This window comes from Callionymus lyra, chromosome 13 (assembly GCF_982586985.1).
Source record: "Callionymus lyra chromosome 13, fCalLyr1.hap1.1, whole genome shotgun sequence".
NCBI lineage: Eukaryota > Metazoa > Chordata > Actinopteri > Syngnathiformes > Callionymidae > Callionymus > Callionymus lyra.
In genome coordinates, this window is record NC_141830.1 from 6919853 (window position 1) to 6941700 (window position 21848).

Sequence of the window (21848 nt, forward strand, 5' to 3'; positions counted from 1 at the left end):
TGGACCGGGCATCGCGTGACGTCACTGACCGTTCGCTCACTCGTGGGTGTGCGCATGCGCGGCAGTACACCGCGATCGATGACGTTTTGACTTGCAAATAATATAAGTAGAAAACTTGCATTTCCAGAAGAAGATGTGAATATATTGAAATGCGTGAAAGTGTTGAATAAGTGTTCAAATTAAAAATGTGTGGAAACAGTTGAAATGATGCATAAAGGAAAAAGACTGATGGGAAGACGTTGAAGTAAACTGAAAAAGGTTGCGAAGAAATAAAGAATAATACAAAGGAGAAGAAGAAAGAGAAGAAGGAAAAGCAGAAGAATTTGTAGTAGTAGTAGAATTTGCAGTAGAAGTTGTAGTAGAAGTAGAACAAGTAGTAGAATTTATAGTAGAAGTAGAAGAAGAAGTAGCATTTGTAGTAGAATTTGTGGTAGAAGTAGCAGTAGAAGAAGTAGTAGAATATATAGTAGAAGTAGAAGAAGTAGTAGAATTTATAGTAGAAGTAGAAGAAGTAGTAGAATTTATAGTAGAAGTAGAAGAAGTAGTAGAATTTATAGTAGAAGTAGAAGAAGTAGTAGAATTTGTAGTAGAAGTAGAAGTAGAAGAATTATTTAGCAGTAGAAGAAGTAGTAGAATTTATAGTAGAAGTAGAAGAAGTAGTAGAATTTATAGTAGAAGTACAAGAAGTAGAATTTGTAGTAGAAGTAGAAGTAGTAGAATTTGTAGTAGAAGTAGAAGTAGAAGAAGTAGTAGCAGTAGAAGAAGTAGTATAATTTATAGTAGAAGTAGAAGAAGTAGAATTTATAGTAGAAGTACAAGAAGTAGAATTTGTAGTAGAAGTAGAAGTAGTAGAATTTGTAGTAGAAGTAGAATTTGTAATAGATTTGGTTGTAAAAGTAGAACTACAATTAGTTGTAAAAGTAGAACTACAATTAGTTGTAAAAGTAGAACTACAATTAATTGTAAAAGTAAAACTACAATTAGTTGTAATGGTATAAATCCAAGTATTAAAACTAGTATTATTAAAAATATTTTGTATGACGTATTTGGACAATGATTTTTAAAATAGTTCTTTAGCCACTGTTGGGAAATATAATTAAGTCTATTAAGAAATGAATATACTTTAAATTGACGTTGGTTGGCGAAGGTTCACTTCACTGACATCTAGTGTTTAAGGAAATGTAGCTTAACTGCGTTTAAATAATTCAACTGTTACACACGACTGTACATTTAAAAGAAGTATTAATGAAAATTGACTTTAAAAAATGAGCAACTGCCTCTTGTGTGAAAACCTAATGAAACCAAAAATGAATATTAAGTTCTCATCATTCTAACATTATTATACTTATTAACTCGGGTAAAGAATGAGACTTTTGAAAAGCGTGTTCATGCCAGAGCTTCCGTTTTTTTTATTGTTCACATTTACAGAATCGGATGTGAGTACAGCATTCGTACATCGAGTTTGTCCGTACAGCAAACACACTTTTGTTTTAAAGCACACCTCACACTATGTACATGTTTTGATTCGTGAAGCCCGGGTCACTTGCACACATGGCAAAAATATTCAGTCACTCAAAAGGTTCAAAAAACACATCAACAGACTTAAGATGTTGGATTAAGGTGATGGATGCCACGTGTACGGATCCGTACGTGTGCAGGAGCAGTGGTTCGGGGTGAGTCTGAGAGGGACGTGGGATGCACAGTTCTGTGAAGAAGTCAAATCATAAAAAGGTTTGGCGTCCCTGAAAGGTCAGTGAATCGGAAGCATTACGTATAAATATGATCACTAGTTGTGGTGGGGACAGTGTCAGCAGCGAGATGAGGATCCTGAGTGTTTGTGAAGCAGTTTGTCTTCTGCCGTTTAGTCATTTTAAATACTTTTCAATTTGCTAATCATGATTTAAGTTTCACTCCCCCCCCCCCCAACCATTCTAAATTCTATTACACGTTTAAAACTGAACCCAACGACACAAACGGAAGCGGCTAAACTTTTAAATGCAAACTTCCAACACATCTGAAGATTGTTTGCGTCGCAGCGCTTTATGCGTTTGGTTTTTTTTTTTAAAAGAAAGCTGCTTAAACTCTTTTCATCATTTTATAAAAAATAGTTCAATTCATCTCTGAGTAAAACATCTCCAACAACTGGATACATGTGAATATTGATAAGGTTCATTAAATGGTTAATAAATACACAAAAGCTAATGTGCATCTATCACTGTGACCGCTCGAGTCTAACTAATACTGCCCGGAAGTTTGTTTTTTTAAAGCTGAAACTCAATATTCTCAAAAATACAACTCAATTCTGTGTCATTTACGTACTAAAGATAAAAACAACTGACTTTAAGGGGAAGCATTTCCTTAGTGTTCTGTGGTCGAGGCATGAAGACGACATTAAAAGGAAGTTACCAGTAAAAAATAAAAAAAAATGAATTGAAAACATTAGAAAACAAAACTCCAGTTAAACGTAATGAGTGGTGTAAACAAAAACTGACAAGAAAAAAGGTTACATTGAGGAGATCAAGAGATGACTGGGTGAGCAATAAATAGTGAGACGAAGGTTTTTTGTTTTTTTTTGTAAGTGGAGGTCTGGTACAGAACGGATGACTTCACAGGGTAGTCGAGTCCAAAGATGGACCTCGGGAGTGAAGACTCCATCTGGAGTGCTTGTGTTCAACATGTGTATGTAAATATGTTTTTGCCTGCTGCTTTAAAGAAGACGGATAGTAAACAAAGCACCAGGCAAAGAAGGAATACAGTTGTCGGGAGAAGACGAAGCACCAGGTCCCCATTTGTTCTCGGCTCCTTGTTGTGACAGACTCTAGGCTAAAGAACGCTGGCGAGGCTTGATCCGAGGATAGAGCTGCGCGAGGAGAGAGCACAGGATGTAAAGATTAGTTTTGATTAAACCTCCATTTTGACAACAGAATTTCGCAGTCGTTTTGTTTACCCCGAGTAGATTGCGGGGCACGAAGCCCTCTTTGTCCTCCAGCTGTGCCCACCACCACTCCGTCTCGTTGTCGTCCTGTCGCCGCAGGATCGTGATGGCGTCTCCCTCGCCGAAGGAGAGCTCGTCTTGGTTCTGAGCTTCGTAGTTCCACAGTGCGTAAACGGTGCCCTTGTTCATCACGCCCAGCTTCTCTTGAACTCCTGCAAGAAAAAGGAAAATAGTTGTCCAACTTCGAACTTTTGGACAACGGCGACCTCTGGTGGTGATCAATATAACGGTCAGTCTAACGTCATCTGATGCGATAAGATATTCAAGTGTTTCTATTTAATAAAAATAATTTCTACCGTAGAGGAACTGGGAGCACTGGATGAAGCCTTCTTCCATCTCCTCACACTTGTCCGCCGCCGTCTCCACGTCACTGATGGTGCTGGCAAAGATGGCCGCCCCCGACTCCACCAACAACTTGCAGAGATGAACACTGTTGCAGGAGGCGGCGCAGTGAAGGGGGGTCCTGAAGGTGGAAAAAGAGAGCCGATGAGAAGGCGGGAGAAGATGGAACATCCTGGACTTATGCTTTATTCTGTGTTATCTGTAGCTTCTGATCTCCAGACACTTCTGAGAGGGTGAGTCGTAATCAGGCCAAACTTCAGGCTTCAATCTCGCTGCTCTGGGTTTCGCCAAATGGCCTTTTTCCATCTGGCCATGTCTTCTGGAACATCTCAACCTGCCCCGGTTTAGCTTAAGGAGCCCAAAATCAAGCAACTCTTGACTTCTATTCAACCCATCTCGGCATCAACATTTCAACAATCCCTGCTTCTGCTTCTCCTTTTTCCCCCACAGCTATTCAACGAGGAATGAACACTCAATAAAAGTATGATGTTTCCTTTAGACCAGACCTGGGCAAAGTGCGGCCCGGGGGCCGATGCGGCCCTTTTTGACTGTATTTATGCAGCCCTTGTAATGGCAAAGTTTGATCATGTATAAATGGTTCTAATGCATTAACAAATGTACTTTGTAACTATTATTCATTTACATTTTCCCATAACACTTATTTACATTTCCCCCTCCTTTTTGTGTGTAATTTTCTGAGTGTATATGAATCCCTCAAAACATTTTCTTAAGTTAGTTGAAGAAATGTTTTGAAAAAAACTAATATTTACAGGAATACAATTGCATCTTATTTAGCTTAATTAATGTCACAGCCTAATGACGACCTTTTTTTTAGTCCGTCTTTCTTTTTGCTTGACGGCCCCTAACAAGAAGAATTATAATTTCCCACCCCTGCCTTAGACGCACAATTCAGATATTTGTTGAAATATATAAACGTGGTATTAAGCACAGAGTATCTGAAAGCACAGACGTTCCTGAATTAGTTGAAAAAAAACAAAGCGTTGAAGGTACGAGGAGCAAAACAAGTTGCCAGATCTAGAGGACACTCGCCAACCCAACAGAATAAAAGCAAAAAACTATCTCCACCATACATGCGAGTTAACAACTAGAAACAACCATTTTTTAATTGATTTTAATCCTAGCCTACCGGGGAACCCAGCTTCCTGTGTGTCGTTAAAGTTCAATCCATTCTATGAAGTCCATCCATCCATCCATCCATCCATCCATCCATCCATCCTACATGCAGGTTGGCTGCCAGCTAACATAGCAGGTTGATGTAAACTACAACCTAAAAAAAGTTTTCCTTGAACTTAATCAGAACCTCTGACCCATTCTTCTAACTCAATACACCAAGGTCCAGGCTTCTTTCATACAAAGGCAGAATTTCCTCTCGCAGCTAGACAGTCTAATATAATAGTCAAGTAGTTAAGACAGTAATGAAGCTCAAAACACCTTGAAGCCACAATCTTACACAATATCATAACAAAATCTGCATAAATCAAAGTGAAAACCACGGATGGTTGGATGACTCGTGAAAAACATCTCACGCCATCAGCTGCAGCGAGATGAGACGAAAAACTCACCAGCCGTCGCTGTCGGCCGCGTTGACGTTGACGCCGAAGTCCAGCAGGAACTTGACAATGTGGTGATGTCCGGCGCACACGGCGTTGTGCAGCGGCGTGATGCCCTCGTCGTTGGGCGTGCTGGGATTTTCCACCTGGAAAAGAGGAGGTCCCATCTGACGAAGGAGTGCAAAATGCAATGTTGGAACGGACGTTGGGAACTAAACCTTGGTTTAAACTAACCTCATAGATGATCCTCTGCACGAGGTCGAACTCGCCCTCCAGCGAGGCGTCCAGCAGGAGGGCCAGAGGGTTGAACTTGACCCTGAACCCGTGACCCGTGCGCTCCGATTCAGGCTTCTTCAGGTTTGTTCGCTAGAAACGCATCAATGAAGGGGATTTTTTGACGATGACTGGTTTGATTGAGACGTTCGCTTTAGAGACTCACCGAAGGTTGTGCCATGGTGGTGCCGATCTCCTCGGGGGTGCTGACCTCAGGCACAGGACTGGGCAGCGACACCTCAGGGGCTGCCGTGTTGTTGTTGTCGTCCTCGACGTCGTCGTCGTCGTCATCTCCCTGTTCTCCATCGGCATCTGCCAGACCTTCTGGTGGTGGAGGAAGCGGCTGGTTGTCGTTGGCGTCAGCAGATGGCAGTAGAGCGTCGGAGCCCAGCTCCTCTGGCCCCGGTGGTGGTGGAAGTGGCATCTCAGGCAAACGGTTACCGTTGTCGGAATCACCCGTAGACTCGCCCCCTAAAAAGCCGGCGGGATTGGCTGGTTGGTAAAAAGGCGTTCCACTTCCGGCTCCGTTGCCGCCTACACTGCCGCCGCCGCCTCCCTCCATCCCTCCTGCTAGGGTGTTGAACCTCTGGTAGAGCAGCTTTTGGATGTTTGGACCGCTCGGACCTTCTGGTTCCGTGATGGAGCTGCGCTTCTTGAGAGGCCTGGGAGCGTTGGCGAGCTTTTTACGAAGCACCTCGAGGTCAGCATCACTTTGGTAGCGCAGCGGGGAGTGTACCATTGGCGTTAGCTTCGTCGGACTGAGCGGGCGAGGGATGTTCTCCACGCTGGGAGGTGGCGCTGACGGCTCCAGGTGCTGGAAGCACTCCAGGTCGTCCAGCTCGCCGTCAAGGGTATCGTCGCCTCCGGGGGGACCTTGCAGCAAAGGGAAGGCTCCTCCTGACTGGGTGAAAGGTAGAGGCGACGGAGGAGTGGAGCTGCATGGAAGCACCGGTTTGCCGTAAACTGGAAGAAGAAAAACGATTAAGTAGAAGCACAATCAGCAAGTGTATTGCGCACAAATTATAAACTTAAATACGGTCAGAGAATGTGTAACGAAAGTGTATCTTCCTGGATACGACTCCTGTTCTAGATGGACAGTATTATAGTTTTATTGGGCTTGTTATAGAAGGTCCTTCATCCCAACTGGTGTCAGGATATTTAACTCTCTACTTTAAATATTCTATCCTGTTAATTCGTAGTGTGTTTTTCTTCTCGTGTGTTTTATTTTATTCTATTTTATCTTGTTAATAGTGTTAATTTTCTAATATTGTAAATAATTTATCGTTTTATTTTTTTTATTATCTCTTTTATTATTTCTTTTTTTTCTTGCACTTTATTTTTTCAACTGTGCTGTTGTAAAAGTGTGTTTACCCCTCTGGGGATGAATAAACATTTTCTATTCTATTCTATTCTAAAAAACCAAAGAGCTGGGAACAGAAACAGGGATTCACCTTGTCATATAAACACAGACAGAGACACGCCCAACTTATAAATCATAGTCATTCCTGCTTAACCTTTAGATATTTCTTTGACTTTTACAATGACGGGTCCCATTTAGTCATAATTGAATAGATGCAACTTAACAGTGCAATTCGTTGCTATGACTTGGTGACTTGTCAACTGCTTTACAACAAATATAATTTCTATGATATCTGAAGTATTCCAAATACTTTAGGAACCAACCAAAAAAGTTTTTAAAAAGAATACACATCCAGTATATGGTAGACGCTTGAATTATTATAACCAGCAATTACACTATTCTACCACTGGGAGGAGCCGCAGATAAATATGTTTAATATGATGAATGGCCACTTTGCCAACAACAAGTCGCCCATCACTGGAGTAAAATATACGAGACAAGTTTATATCAGATTAATATGAAACTAAATTCATCTTAATATCTTATAGTGTTTAGCTACATGTTATTATTGCTGTACAATCATTTTGGTCACAAAAAAGAGGTGACAATAAAGGGACGTCATTGAGCTGCTCACCTGCTTTGAGGGCAGGCTTCAGTGGCTGACTCTTTGGTGCTGCCTGCTGGAGATACATGTGATAGATGGAGCTGGAGTTCATGGTGGCCGGACCCTTTCTGGGCGACTGTGGGCGGGAACCTCTGTCTGGAATAAAGGGCCTCACTGCCACGGCAGGAGGAGGATCAAGACGCTCGCTGATTCCGGGCGGGAAGAGTGGCGCTTGGAATGTAGGGCTTGGTGGCACCGAGATGCGCTGCTGAATCTGCTGTGAAGACGAGCCGGTGGTGGGCGGGAGGCGAGGCCACGCGGGAGCGGGTGGGTTTGGAAGTGGGCGAGAGAGCGGTACATCTTTGCGGCGGTCCAAGGAGCTGGCTGAGTTTGCCGAGGAGAGATGGGAGCCGTAGGGTGGAGGTTGAGGCTTGGAGATGGCAGGAGACGACACCTGTGAAGAAAGTGTATTGATCAACACCGTGTGTCGTTGTTTTATCTTCCAGCACAAACCTTTTCTGGAGCTCCTGGTGCAACAGGGGAGGACAGGGTCTTGCCCTGAGAGTCACTCCCAGAATTTCTTCTCTCAGGGGGTTTCAGGGTGTTACTAGTTTTACCCAAAGTAGGCCAACCAGCATCATTAGCTGTAGCATAGACAATGGAAGAAATGAGTAACAACAAAAACAATTTGGTCTCTTATGAAGCATGGCCGCCAATCAAGGTCAGAACTCTTTACACATTCTTTTTTTTAACTGGCCCTTTTACGCAGTTTTTAAAAGCAAAGTAACATTTTGCACAAAGATTAGTAAAAGATGGATGGTCAGGATTTTAAAATACATCCTATTAAACAAGAGGGACCGAAGGTGTAGAGGAAATCGTGGAGATTTGTTTTGGGAGATCAAATACAACTCATCATTTAATTGATTAATAGGACAAAATCCTGTGTAAAATGATGTAAATGGATGATCCTGCTCGGTGAATACATTCCTAAAATAAATAATCTCATGCAGCAGCAGCTTTATGAATGAGAATGATCATGTTCTTCAAAAATATTTTGCTTTTGCATGTACAAAAAAAAACAACTAAGGCAGTAGATCTGACACATACTTATTTGAAAAGCAAGACTGCAGAATAAAAGATGTCATGGGTTCGTATCATCCCCAGTTCAACATTGAGTCAGAACTGGTGATGTTACAAAAATGTTACAAAAATGATCAGATTGACAATGCGGTCGATGTTGTCGAGGCACACGACCGACTCACTGAACCTTCTCTGGAGTCTACAAAGGTACACAGGATCGTCAAAGACACATTCGAATGGGAGGCCAGATTCTGTTTCCTAAACCAAAAACTCTATCCGAAAAGGGAAGAAATATCAGAAAAAGGGAATGCCATAGTAATTATTTTGAGATCAAGTCAAATATTGGATCTACAATCCGATAAATTGGGAGTAGATCAACGATTGAAAGCTGGAGGCTTGTGGATTCTGTCCAGTGCACAGTTGGGATCCTGTGTTTTAACCGTGGGAGAAGGTTCACAAGGTGCCACTCCACTGCATGCGCAGCACTAAGCACTCACGGGATGTCCCATCAGAACCAGCTGAGGCTCCAGGGCCTGATTCTGGAGTGGACTGGGATACCGGGTCCACAACGATGTCTAAATCTGACACCTTCCAAGTGGCAGGAGGCTTTCGCACACCGTCTACCCCGAGAAGCCCACCCAAGACCCGGTGAAACAGAGACATTCAGGACAGCAAAGACACATGAGAGAAAAGGGGGGATGGGGGAGATTACACACAAGACGAGACACAGGAAAAAAGATTGAGATTAGAGAGGAAGGACTAAGAAATCACAGGAATACTGTTCAGGCAGAAAATGTAGAAATATGTCAGTCGAGGAGAGGACAGTATCACAGAGGGTTGTGTCACATCTAATCCACGCAACTTTATTGTGAGTCTTAATTATGACCAACCTGACTTGGTTCGGCCTTGATTCGACTGGTTATTTACACCCAGAGTCTGTGGTTTCAGAGGTTCAGGGGGTATTGCGTAGTTTCCCTCCGGTCTTCCCGGGACAGGGACCTGGATGTACGGTCCGACAGCGGCCACGCGGCCCAAAGTGCCAGGTGCTGGTTGTGGAGACGGAGGCCCGTTGGCTCTATTAAGCTGCAGAGAAAAGGTTTCAGCGTTGAGGTGGAACTGAGAACGTACACGATTACTTTCAAAGGTAAAAACAGTCGATGAAAATGAGATGGATGGAGAAGGTAAGAAGATGGAATAGTTCAATTAAGAGGGTGTGTTGAGCGCTCCTAGTCTTACAGGAAGGTTTTCTTTTTGACGTGCCTCAGATTTTTTCTTGTAGAGGCGTTCCCTCAGTTCACTGATGCGCTTGTCCATGAGCGTCACCTCCATGTTGCGCTTGTTCAAAAGCTCCTTTTGCTGCTGCAGCTTGCTGTTCTGCTCCTGGTTCAACTTGTTCCGAATCTGGGGAGAAGAAAACGCCTCGTGTGATGCTGGTTTCTAGATCAGAGTTTCCAATGGTGGTGTACCTGGAGTTCCTGGTAGAGTTTGCGCAGTTCTAGAGCTGCAGCACCAGTCACTTGTCCGCCGAGAGTGGTCTGTATGCCGTTGAGCTTTCCTCGCCGCAGATCCTCCAGCTGCACGCTCAGCTGCTCCACCCTCAGCACCGCAGCTTGTAGCTCAGCTTGCTTCTCGTGGAAGAGACCACTCACTTGCTCAATCTCTGCCGCTGAACATCAAAGTGCAAATTAAAATCCATCCGTTTGTGTGTGTATTGCAGAGTCAACAGGCTCAACACCCCGTGGCACGTACACAAGTTGCCGTTGATGACCTTGCTGTAGTCCACCTGGCCCCTCATCGCCCGGATTTTCTTGAGCTTTGCCTCTTGACTCTCCACACGATCCTTCAACCTCTGCAGCTTCTCGCTCTCGGACACGGTTTGCTGCTGACGACGCTCCTGCTGCTTCAGGTAACGCAGACGTTGCTCCTGCAGAGAATGAGAAAGATTTGAAATCCGAATTCTCTATGATCTAGCAACCTTGATCGACCCTTGATCGACCTGAGGATCAAACACTACTTGAGTTCAGATTCAATCAGTGCAACGTTTCAGGATTTGTTAAAAGGAAAAATGAATGAAATTAAGCTTCGGAAGGGAAACACCACTTATATCTGTCGTGCTCCCTGAAGGGTGTTAGTATTTCTATTCTGTGCACTCAATAATATGTCATGCTTTGTCAGGACTTTCTGAAGGCTGATGGCTTGGATGACTTCATTTCTCCATCCAACTGAGAACTGCTCCAGTTTAAGTCCTAAAATAGGAGGAGACGGGCAAACGTCTCCAGATGACAGCCAGGCCGTGAAGTGGGACAGCTCCGACATCACAAATAAAAAAAAAAGGAAGTATGAATATTCAGCCCGGTCAGTAGGCCAAGAACAGGAAGAGTGCACAGACTAACAGACAAGGTGGAATATTTAGACTAAAGATATGGTAACAAATATATTATGAATGCATGTAGTTCAGTGAAACAGTCATTTACGCATTAATGGAGGATTAGAGTGTAGGGAGTATGATCAAGTTAGGTAAAAGTGAGGTTGATTTGCTGCTGCCTTCTATGACAACATAAGGCATACCACAAATAGATTTGTTTCCGAGTCACCTTGACCCAGAGATTACACGAAAGTTTAAAGATAAATATCATTGTTTGATTTTATTAAGCTATTGAAATTATGTAATCCTCAGAACACAACTAGGAGAATCACGTACAAAAATACCAACTGTTTTATGTCTCTGGCTCTCCCCGTTTTTATAAGCAGCTTATGTTTTCGCATCATATTAATCGGGGGAAAGTCTGATGCCAGAGCTCAAACACACAGAACTCTACCTTTGCAACAAGCATCTGCTGCTGCGCCTCGATTTGCTGCTGCTGCCGCGTGGCCATCTCCTGCAGCTCCGTCAGCGTCAGCTCCACGCGCTGATTCCCCACCTATGCATGTGCAGACAGACGTCACAAAAAAAACAAACATGTCAGTTCCTGAACGATAATTAAACTTGAGCAGTCTGGCCACGCTTCAAGCTTCCTTTAAACAAAAAAAAACAACATATTTCATATGTCACAAGCTCTCGTCTGCGGAGACTGGTTATTATTATTATTGCTCGTTATTTCAAACATGAAATCGTCTTCTAAAAACATGACGTAGTCGAGCTGAAATTGCGCAGCTGCAACCGGGCCAGACAGCTTATTAAGAGCACATGGACACTCATTTTGTTTAGCCAAAACAAACCACAAATCAGATTACAGTCTTTAATCAGTGCCATCTTCCAAAACAGCTGATAATTACTGTCGTCCTTCAACTGACAGCTAACATAAATACACAACTATGCAATTATATTATCATACTAGAACATCGCTGAGAAGTGTTAAAAAAAAAACAAAAAAACTATGACCGTATGAATAAAACACTTGAATGATTCAAGTATTGTGCAATAATTATTATTATTTTCAAGTAAGGCAATTCACATTATCTACAAAGACAGATTATTAAGTACTTAAGTAAGTTATATTAAAGAGCCTTTTCATTATAATGCTCTCTAAAAAGGTCATACAAGGAACTGACATTCACACTCGGATGAAAGGACAGTTTAATGTGATCAATAAACCTCTTACATATTCACATGCTCCCCCTAAATCCTTAGATTTCGACCAGACACCGTCTTGATTCCATAACATCTCTATTCTGACCGGTAGAGATACAGTCACTACTATATCACATTCGTTTTAAAATCACTTTACTTTTACTTGTTTAGCAGGAAACATTCTTCAGAAACATTCTAAGCCAACAAGAACAGGTTATTTTCAAGGCGTAAAAGGGTAAAAGTCACAGCATTTTTGGCATTTGTTCACCTGCCATTTGTAATAAAGACAGGAAGCCAGGGGAATACTTGGTAGGGGGGAGGACGAGAGATGACACAATCGAGGGCAGCATGGGTTAGGCCAGTGGCACACAACACTACGCTCAAATGCACTCAGGCAACAGCGCATTTGTGACAATGTACCCGAGGGAATTATAGACAGCGACGAAGAGGAAACATGCTACTGAGGAGAAGAAGTAAGGTTTGTTCACGGGATCAGTTATCTGCTCGAACAAGTTGATATCAGAACTAGTACCTTTATTTATTGATATTGATATAAAAATGATAGATCAAATTATATTTTAGGAGAAAAATATATGGATTTGACGGCTGTCCTGTTTCTCCAGGCCACCTCTGCACTTTTCAAATCTTTATCTGAGAAGATCAGCGCTGCCTGGTGTGGAGGAGAGGAAGCCCAAAGGGTTATATGCAGCGGCCCGTGATAAAGCCACACAGCAATGATCCTCTTAGAGGTCTGTTATATCATCCAGAATGTTGTCCAATATAATCCTTTAAATCACATATTAGGTAGAAACTTGGACACAATGATCCCGAGCACTTAAGAGTTTAACATGTTGCCCATTTTAAATAAACAAGAGGTTTCAATACAGTTCAATGTTGATATGCTACTGTGCAGTGGAAATAGTTATAAGAAGCTTTAGCCTTTTGCACAGATAAATACATTTTATTGGAGAAACATAAAGTTATGGCTGTGGTCTCACATGACCTCTTTTAAAGGAAAAGACACACAATCCTTCTACCTTCTGGTGTCTACACCCTTGAGGTCGAATTAGTTGCGATTCCTTGAGTGCAGCACTTTCCTTTTGTGAAAACTGGGACAGAGAATGGGACAGCGAGGGAGACCAAAAAGGGCAGCGAGCCAGCGGCTGCCTTTACCAGACACATTCTCCAGAAGTCCAGAAAGTAGAGTTCAACACGCAAGACAATGACGGGGAAAATACCAGCAGTATCTGGCGGCGTGAACCATGACAGGGGGGTTTTTGAGGACAAAAACAACATTGCAAATATACAAATAGTTTGATATTTTGTAGGTTTAAAGAGAAGCCTCACCCCATTATCGTTCTTATCCCCGCTGCTTCTCCGTGTCGTCTGATCCTGAGACTGCTGACTTCCTGTGGAAACACAACGTCCAAAAATGTGGTCTTGTTACTAGACAAAGATAAAGTCACAGGTGTCAACACACATTAGTAATCATTAGGGGTGTAAGAAAATATAGATATTAAGATATAATCGCAATTTTTTATTCACGATACTGTATCGATATTCGATAGCACTGTACCGATACTTTCGATACATCTTCACTGTTCTGCTGCAGTGAAGATGTGAGCGGAGGTGTGGAGGAGGAGAAATCCCGCTAAAAGATTCAACAGCACTAACTTTATTGAACATCTAAAGTCGCATCTTGACAAAGAATATGAGCAGATCGAAGAAACAAGATGAAACAAAACGAAGCAGTTCACTTTGCTGTTCTGTAGAGACGAGAGAAACTTTCAGTCGACACGTGAAAGTCAACAATAACAAACTTTCTTGTTAGTGTTAATTTTGACTTCATCATTGGAATTTGTCTTATACAATAAATAGAGATTAACATGTTTAATACTGGTTGAATAAAGGCTGACGGTGCTGAGTTACGTGTGTGTGAAGTCACCGCTAAATTTAAATTCCACAAACTTCAGGGAGATCGATGATGACAAAAAATACATTGAACAAGATTAGTTTAGAAATGTTGGCTTTAAAACATAGTTTAAAGTTAAAAAATTCAACACTGACGGATATTACATGTTGTTCCAGGTTGTTTGAAACTATTAATTCACTTCATTGTTAATATAAGTTTAAATTTTTTGTTAATATTTTGAGAAGCACTTTCACATTTGATTAGAGAAAGGATTTGCTCAATTATTTGCTGAAAATCCCAGAAAAAGTGTTAATTGCTCCTACAGTATTGCAATATATGGTATCGTCACACATGCTTCTCGATACGTATCGTAAGACTCTTGCCAATACACAAACTCACCCTGGTCGCTGTTTTCAGTGGGTGAATCTTCATGCCTCAGGAAGAACTTGACCTCCTGTTTCCGAGGTCCCCATTTCTGCAGGTGTTCATACATCATGTGCTCAAAGGGGATGGCTCGCTCTGCAGAGACAACATCAAGCGTTTTTACAAAAGAAACTGAAGATAACTCAAATGAGCAGAAAGCTGAGGCGAATATTGTGTCAACATCCAGAGAGGCTGCAACAATGTATCTTATATAATTTGATTCACAGAAATGTTGTTGTTTAAAATATATGCAACATTACGTCTATGCTCAAAAAAGAGCTTCAGTTATGATTAAATTGACTTGATTGAAGCCTTCTGTAATCTCTGGGTCAAGGTGACCCGAAGGCCTGAAAACAAATGGGTTTGAGGTATCCCTTGTGTTGTCTCTGGGTCAAGGTGAACGACCTCCACTACTGCATTTCCTGTAAGTTAGGGAGGTCATTCACCTTGACCCAGAGATAACACAAGGGGTGCCTCAAAGTTGTTTTCGGGCCTTGGGTCACATTGAGATAACACAAGTGCTAAAAGGTTGTTAAAATATCTTCTGACCCAGAAGCAGTAGATGTAATAACGCCAGAGTTTTAGTTACAAAATGTAATCCATATCAATGAAAAACACACATTAACTTGACACATGAAGTCAATTTTAATCTTACCAATTTCTTGATTTAGGACTTTTGTCTTTTCTCAATATGCATTATTGCATTTACTCCATCAGGCTTCTAGTGTACACTCCATTATTCAATAGAATAGTTGAAAACTAATTCAATGTACGCCATCGCCCTTTCTTCACGAATAACAAATATAATAGATTACAGATGTCTAAAAACCAGGACAAAAACTACAAGTCAATGGGTGTGACCTGCCGAGATTGGGTGGGAGACGCCTGTGTTGTTATTCACTGGCCGTGCATGATTGCATAACTGAAAAAACAAAGCCCTCGGCTGCAAAGTTGTTTTCAGCAGAGGAGTGGCCCTCAGAAAAAAGTGCTGATAGTACTGGGTTTGACAGTGTAGTGCTGGTGATGGAAGCCGCAAGAGAAATTTGTCGCGACAGTGCAGAGGACAGTCCCCGCATGAAACTCTTCTAAATCTGAAGCCTCGTTTAGTTTTCTGTCAAACGTCACGACCACATGGGCTGCAGTGGTGTCTTAGGAAAATCACTACAGTAGGACGTTATTAATCAAATATAACGTTACACAATAAACCACATAACTAGCTCCAGTATCCACCGAGGCGATGACTTCCTTACCGTTGCCTCTCCACACCTCGGCCAGGTGGCAGCCGCTCTCGCCCGGCTCTTTGCAAAACTCCACGACGTCGCGACACGTCGTCTCGGGGGTGATGGGCACCTCAGTCATCGCCTGCTCCCCATCACTGAGGTACACTGTCAATATCATCTGAGAAGAAGAAACGTTCAGACATTTGGTGAGTTCACCGCAGGGTTGCATTTCACCCAACCAGTGTTTTCACTCGCATTCACCTCATAATAATCATTATTTTTGCAGCAATAATTGCAGCTCAAAAACTGTGCACGGACGCATTTGTTACAAGTCTGTGCATGCTTCGCTGGTGTTCACGGTGATTGGTTTGTAGAGGGCACACATACTTGGGATTCAAAGGAAGCCAATAGTATAACATGTCACTGCCTGTGTGTAAGTGTAAGCCTCAAGGTTTGTTTTTTCAAATGATAAATAAGTTATGAAGGAAATTGATACTTCCCTTTCATAATATCCACGACATCCATGCATTTCTACAAAGAATAGAGCAACATTTCATCGCCATTCACTGACTGCAGAGTAGAATCCATTAAAGCTTTTACTTGCTTATTATCATTCCATCCAACTTAGTTCCTTGAAAGGTTACATTTAGGGCGTGGTTATAGGTTGAGGTCACATAGTCCTGTTAAAGGTAACCGTTAGGGCTTTACATGTCAATTTGGAGTGCAAAGCAATTGCTTGAATTATTTCGGTCTGTCTTAACCACGAGACCTCCTCGAACTCGTCTTCAAATTTCTACAAATTATGTCTTTTTCTGATTTGCCAATTTCAGATCTTAGCTTTTTAGTCATTTCTAATGATGACCTGAGAATGTTCACCAATTCCACTTGAGACAAGCTTTTTGAATTGTTTTCAATTTCTTTCTTTACCTACGGTATTTTACTCACTTTAAAATGACAAATAGTTTGGTGTTTGATTGGATTGACAAATGGAATAAAACATTCAGGTGTGGTATACTTATGTGGAAAAAGCAGGTGAAGTCAAATACATGACAGAAAAATGGAACACCAAATGGCTTGAAGCCATCAGGTTACGTTTCTGCTCTTTTGAATTAACACACCTTGAAGCTGTCATGGCAAAGTCCCAGTATGTGAATTTGATCCTTGAACTGATCTGACAAGTTACATGGACAGTGTCACGCCTTGAGATTGTAAACTCATGAGACAATCCAACAAAGTGATGCCAAAGATTAAAACCCCTTCAAAAACCATTGACATTTCAGCAGGAGTTTCCATTTCCATTTCCATCCATAGTGAATGGAACGACAATATCAAACCTTGGTATCTCTTGATTTAGAACGACCTGCCATCAGTCATCTGTCAAGTACATATACAATCTAGAAATGCACTGACCAAACTCTCAATACGTCAATGACGGAATCTTCTCCAGAGCGGACAAAACACGAGATTACCCAGGAAAACTTATAAATATGTAAATATGTAAACTGGTTCAGTCAAAAGAAATCAAGTCTTCAAGTCAAACATAATGAAAGCATTGGCCAGCACACGCACTCGTAAAAACATGCAAAGATGCCCGAGTATGCCGGTTGACTTGAATCTATATTTAGTCACCGGGCATCCAGGAGCACGACTGTCGTCAACTCTGTTAGTCACGGCGAGATATTAAAACACTGTTGTGATTCACATGCAAGTCTAAAAAAAACTTTTATATTGCCGCACAATAAATCTTGTTACAATTTCTAAAGTGAGCTTCATGATTAAAATTGGTAATATTTACATTTGACAATTAAAATGATTGAGAATTGAGGATGTGTTGGAAGTCCATTGGATCTCCATAAATGTAAGTAAGTAAGTAATATTTGTAGAGCCTTTTCCAGACCAGGGTCACAAAGCGCTTAAACAATCAAAACAATATTCAATAAAAATATATTCTTAAAAGGTCAGGATAACACCGAGACAAACACAGGAGTCTCAGAAAATCAAGGAAACGTCTGCACGAATAAAAGACTCTCAAGATGTTTCTTAAAGGAGTCAGTAGATCCATTAAACACAGAGGGAGAGGAAGATTGTTCCAAAGCTTAGGAGCAACAGTCTGGAAGGATTTCTCTCCTCTGGTCCTGAACCGTGTGCGAGGAACCATCAGTAGATTCTGATCCAAGTTAGCTTGTGATTGTCTTTTATCGATCAATCTGGCGTCGCCACAGAGCATGGCAAATAAACAAGAAAATAAAACCTAAAATATTTTATCATCTGTGCCGCAAATAGAAATCAAAAGGGTACTTTGTGACAATAAATGGTATAAACAGCCTTGAGAACAGCAGTTCTTAAGGAAATCATATTTTTAAAAGAGAATACTTGGACCCACAAGATCTGTCATATTTTCACTTTTAAATTCCGAAGGGGTAAAAAGGGGGAGGGAAACATAATAAAACATGATCTCTGCAAAACAGCCACATATTAAATTAGTTTTAGAAACATTAAAGTATAAATGAAATTCACAAAACATTCAAAGAGACACCATTTCAAGAAAGACTCCAGTCGCCCACTAAATAGATGATAAGAATAATACCAACCCCCCTCACAAGGGTGCGTCCTCCCATGGTCCTAGCTCTTTTCACCATCCTTCTTTTCCTCCTGATCACCTTCTTAGGTGGTCGATGGTAATCTTTAGCCCAGACAGAGTTCTCCTTGGACAGGCTAACAAGGCCACGCAGCACTAAAGTCACAAACCTCTTCATCATCGCGGCGCTGCTTGTGCAGGCAGTGGAGCAAACGGTTATGTCATTCTGAACTGATCTCAAAAACTGGCTGACGAGTGTATTAGAACGGTGCTCCGGAGGAGACTTGGGAGGAAATACACTTGCTGTAAGTGACTTTCAGGCAGGGCGGGGGGGCAACCAAGAGGCCAACAAACAGAGATGGAGAGAGGAAAAGAGAGAGAGCTACGGACCAACAAGTCCGTTGAACAAGTGCATCATGGGCAATAATGGTTCTTAAAACTGCCTATTTGAATCCTTATAGATGGTCCCGAAAAAAGGCCACGAACTGCCGTTATCTCACAACAACAAACCTGTGCTTTATTTATCATTTTGAAAGGAATTGTGAAATTTTAATACAAAAAAAAGCAAAGTAAGTAAAACCCTAAGCATAACATGCTTGTAAATGGAAATAAACGGTAATATATATTTGGAATTAAATATTTAACTATGTCATCAAATTTATTTTTCTTTGGCTCTAATGTATGTCAAAAACATATACGTTTGTTATAGCTGGACTAACACAAACCTGGACAACCATTTACTGAAGTTTGTAATCATAATTTAGTTTGTGAGGACCTCACAAGAGTGCTTTTGAAATGTTCTGGTTAATTCCTTTTGCCATTCCTAAGCTGGTTGATCTTTTGCAGTGACCCCCAAAAGTGGTTTGGCAAAAGAACTCTGTCTAGAGTCTGGTGTGTTACACTTTCCGGTTAAAATTCTTGTGATAGAATCCCAGATTACTACAGACCATAACAACAGTTCCTTTACATTACTATCTGCCTTGGCTGCACTGTGTAGGATAGATGCCACCTGACAATATACTCGGCTCAATAGAGTCCCTTAACAACACAGCGGTAGTCCAGGCAGACTTACAGACCAAGATCTGCCACAGTCCTATTGGCTGAGAGAGTCACGCGAGATCAGAGAGCTGGGCGACTCTCTGCTCCAATGAATCTTTGACTCTGATATCCCATGGATGCTGGAGGGGCCACTCCTAACAAAGTCTACCAAGCTTCAGGGAAGCACAGACTTCTTCCATCTTCTGCTGGACTTGATTCCATCTCAGAAATTATTCATCAAAATGTGAATCACCAGCCGTCGCATCCGAGCCTCCCCGTCACCTGCATTTGTTGCCTGCATCCCTCCCTTGGGATGGAATGGTCTGTGGGCATCCATCCCACGATTCAACAATGCAGCCTCAGCACTAACGCTAACAAAAGAGGCCTCGACAAAGCATGACTAGAATAGGGCGGCCATTCAGGTGTTCTATTCAGTGGAAAATATCTGTTACAATAACATCAAGCAACGCAACAGGACACGAGGACGGAAGGAATTACAGTGGCCGAAATAAAAGTTACTACTAAAAACATGGCAGCGTCGAAGGAAAAGAAATAATGAATGCTCTCAATTCTAAGAATAACCCTTCTATGTTAATGTACTTTAAGGACCGGCGAACATACCGTCAAACTCTCAAATTTAAATCAGTCCATTGAACTAATAGATACTGACTCCTTCAAGAAACATGTTAAGACGTTTTTAATTGTTCAGGCTTTTCCTTAAATTTTCTGGAACTCCTGTTGTGTTATCAGTTTTATCTTAAAGCGCTATACAAATAAAAATGACTTACTTACTTACTATCAAGTAACAAAACAGTGAACGGAGGAATTACTTAAATAAAGGTTACTAGTTGAAGGAAATGAATGTAAAAGTAGTTATTCAAATGTTTAAATGTGCTTTATTCTACTGTCCATTGAACCAAACTATATAAATATACAGTACATCAATCGTCAGTTGCGGCTTTGAAAAATAAACTCACTAAGTAAATACCTTAACTGTACATGTTTGCCTGAGACAACCACCTGTGATTTAGAAACCCAGATAAAAGCACACAAGAGACTGCAAGACTAACATTTGTTCACACAAAAACATCTTAAGACGTTTCTATTTGTTCAGGCTTTTCCTTGATTTCTGTTGCGTTATCAGTTTTATCTTGATCTTTAAAATATATACTTTATTGAATATTGTTTTGATTGTTTAAGCGCTTTGTGACCCTGGTCTGGAAAAGCGCTTTATAAATAAAAAATGACTTACTTACTTACTTACAAACGGTAGGAAATAAAGCTTGCTGTGCACACACTTTATTATAATGAATGCACCTTGAAATGCACAACACTATCAATGGAGATCATTTAATTATTGCGTGATAGACTCAAAATACAAATGGAATAAGACATTTCGAGCAGCACCAGGAGGACTCACCGGCATCATCTTGGTGGCTGGGGTGTGTGGTTATAACGGCATCGGTGAAAAGGCTGATCTTCGACGGCCCCACCGAGACCCACCTTGTGTGACAGTGGACTCCTGGTGTCTTTCTACCGTTTTTTGGGGGCCTTGTCTACTCCCTGTAACAACAACAACATTTGTTATCCTTGCATTTTGCTGTGAAGCAACAACGACACACGGTTATAACCGTGTTATTATCGCAGGAGCTCGTTTAAATGGATCCAGGCGTGGCTCAGGCGCAGCTACAAACACGTCTGACAGTCAGTAAACACCGACGCTTGGGAAAAAAAACATCCACGACTTGTTTTAAAAAACGTACACGAAGAGAACGCACCGCTGTCAAGGGCGAGTCATCGCACCGCAGGTTGGAAGCTCAGCCGCTGGAGTGCTAAGCGTCGTTAGCCAGTTAGCATTAGCCGCTCCAGCTGTCAGCCAAAGCTAGCTTTCACTGGTGAAGACACAGCAGCTTCAGCTTCGCAGGCGAACGGCGATATTTCCGCTTCTTTTTTTTTTTTGGCTCGGAAATCTTTTTTTACTCCCCGTGCATCGTCGTCGATTCCACCGACGCCACGTCAAATCACTGCCCCCGGGAAGAGCACAGGTGTTTTCTTGGCGTACGTAGTGACTTATCGTTAGCCAGCTAATGTGGCTAGCTGCGTGAAAATACAAATAGCATGTGGGCGGGGCTTCTGAGGTGAGAGGACGTACTGTGGTGTTACGTTGTTGTGTTCGATTGATCTATGTTGACTTTTGGTGTTTACATTTTCGATAACTGTTTCGTTTTTATTATTATTATTTGGAAATTCTGATGATACTGAGCAAGATAGTAAGCGTCAAATAAGATGTTGTTTTTTTAAACACAGCAGCAACAAATGAAATTAAAGAGCAACCAACGTGTGGATTTAATTGTGTCTTAAAAAGATCTTGGACCTCTATTGTACTCATCGTTATCTGTTTGTACAAAACGTTATTGAAATATTTACATTTGAAAATGCGCTTAAGGAACATCCACGTTTTTCTGGAGATCAACTCTCGTTTGCCATAACCACACCCACTCTGCCGTGATTGGTCAATCATCAAGGTTTGTCACCGTTCGTCATCGATCCCAAAAGTCTCCACCTTCAAAGGGCTCCTTGTATAAACAAAGCGAGGCGTGATTACGGCTGGCTGAACGAGGAGAGGAGTCCATGATGACATAATAATGGACTTGTAACCTCTCGTTTGCCGAGATTTTAGACCGGGGAGAACTTTATGAAGTAATAACTTCAAAAGGTCATCATGATGAGGGATCTTGGAGAGGACTTCTTGTCCTTTGTGAAATTTCCAAATTAGTTGCCCTTCAATGAGAAACAGTTCATTTGGATTAAAAAAATATTTAATAACAAGTTTAACTGAATAAATGGCCTCAGGGACCCACAATTAAATTAAGACAACTGC

General features: G+C 41.6%; 1 protein-coding gene across 7 annotated transcripts; it reads right to left on the bottom strand.

Moving 5' to 3' along the window:
• Positions 1-1385: 1385 nt before the first annotated feature.
• On the bottom strand, positions 1386-21055 carry ppp1r13bb (protein phosphatase 1, regulatory subunit 13Bb). 7 transcript variants are annotated; one of them, XM_087805338.1, is made up of 19 exons: positions 20746-21055; positions 20388-20530; positions 15382-15529; positions 14108-14227; positions 13144-13205; positions 11045-11146; positions 9975-10149; positions 9692-9891; positions 9462-9626; positions 9116-9308; positions 8723-8845; positions 7659-7789; positions 7176-7599; positions 5348-6144; positions 5143-5274; positions 4921-5075; positions 3292-3458; positions 2948-3147; positions 1386-2860 (listed from the first exon to the last, which is right to left on the bottom strand). In XM_087805338.1, exons 2-19 carry the CDS (start codon positions 20394-20396, stop codon positions 2819-2821), a joined length of 3345 nt encoding a protein of 1114 aa, XP_087661464.1. In that variant the 5' UTR covers positions 20397-20530; positions 20746-21055; the 3' UTR covers positions 1386-2818. The 7 variants fall into 7 exon arrangements, with proteins under 7 accessions (XP_087661464.1, XP_087661465.1, XP_087661466.1 ...); XM_087805339.1 differs by having other exon boundaries at positions 20731-21055; XM_087805340.1 differs by having other exon boundaries at positions 4921-5054; positions 20746-21054.
• Positions 21056-21848: the final 793 nt, after the last annotated feature.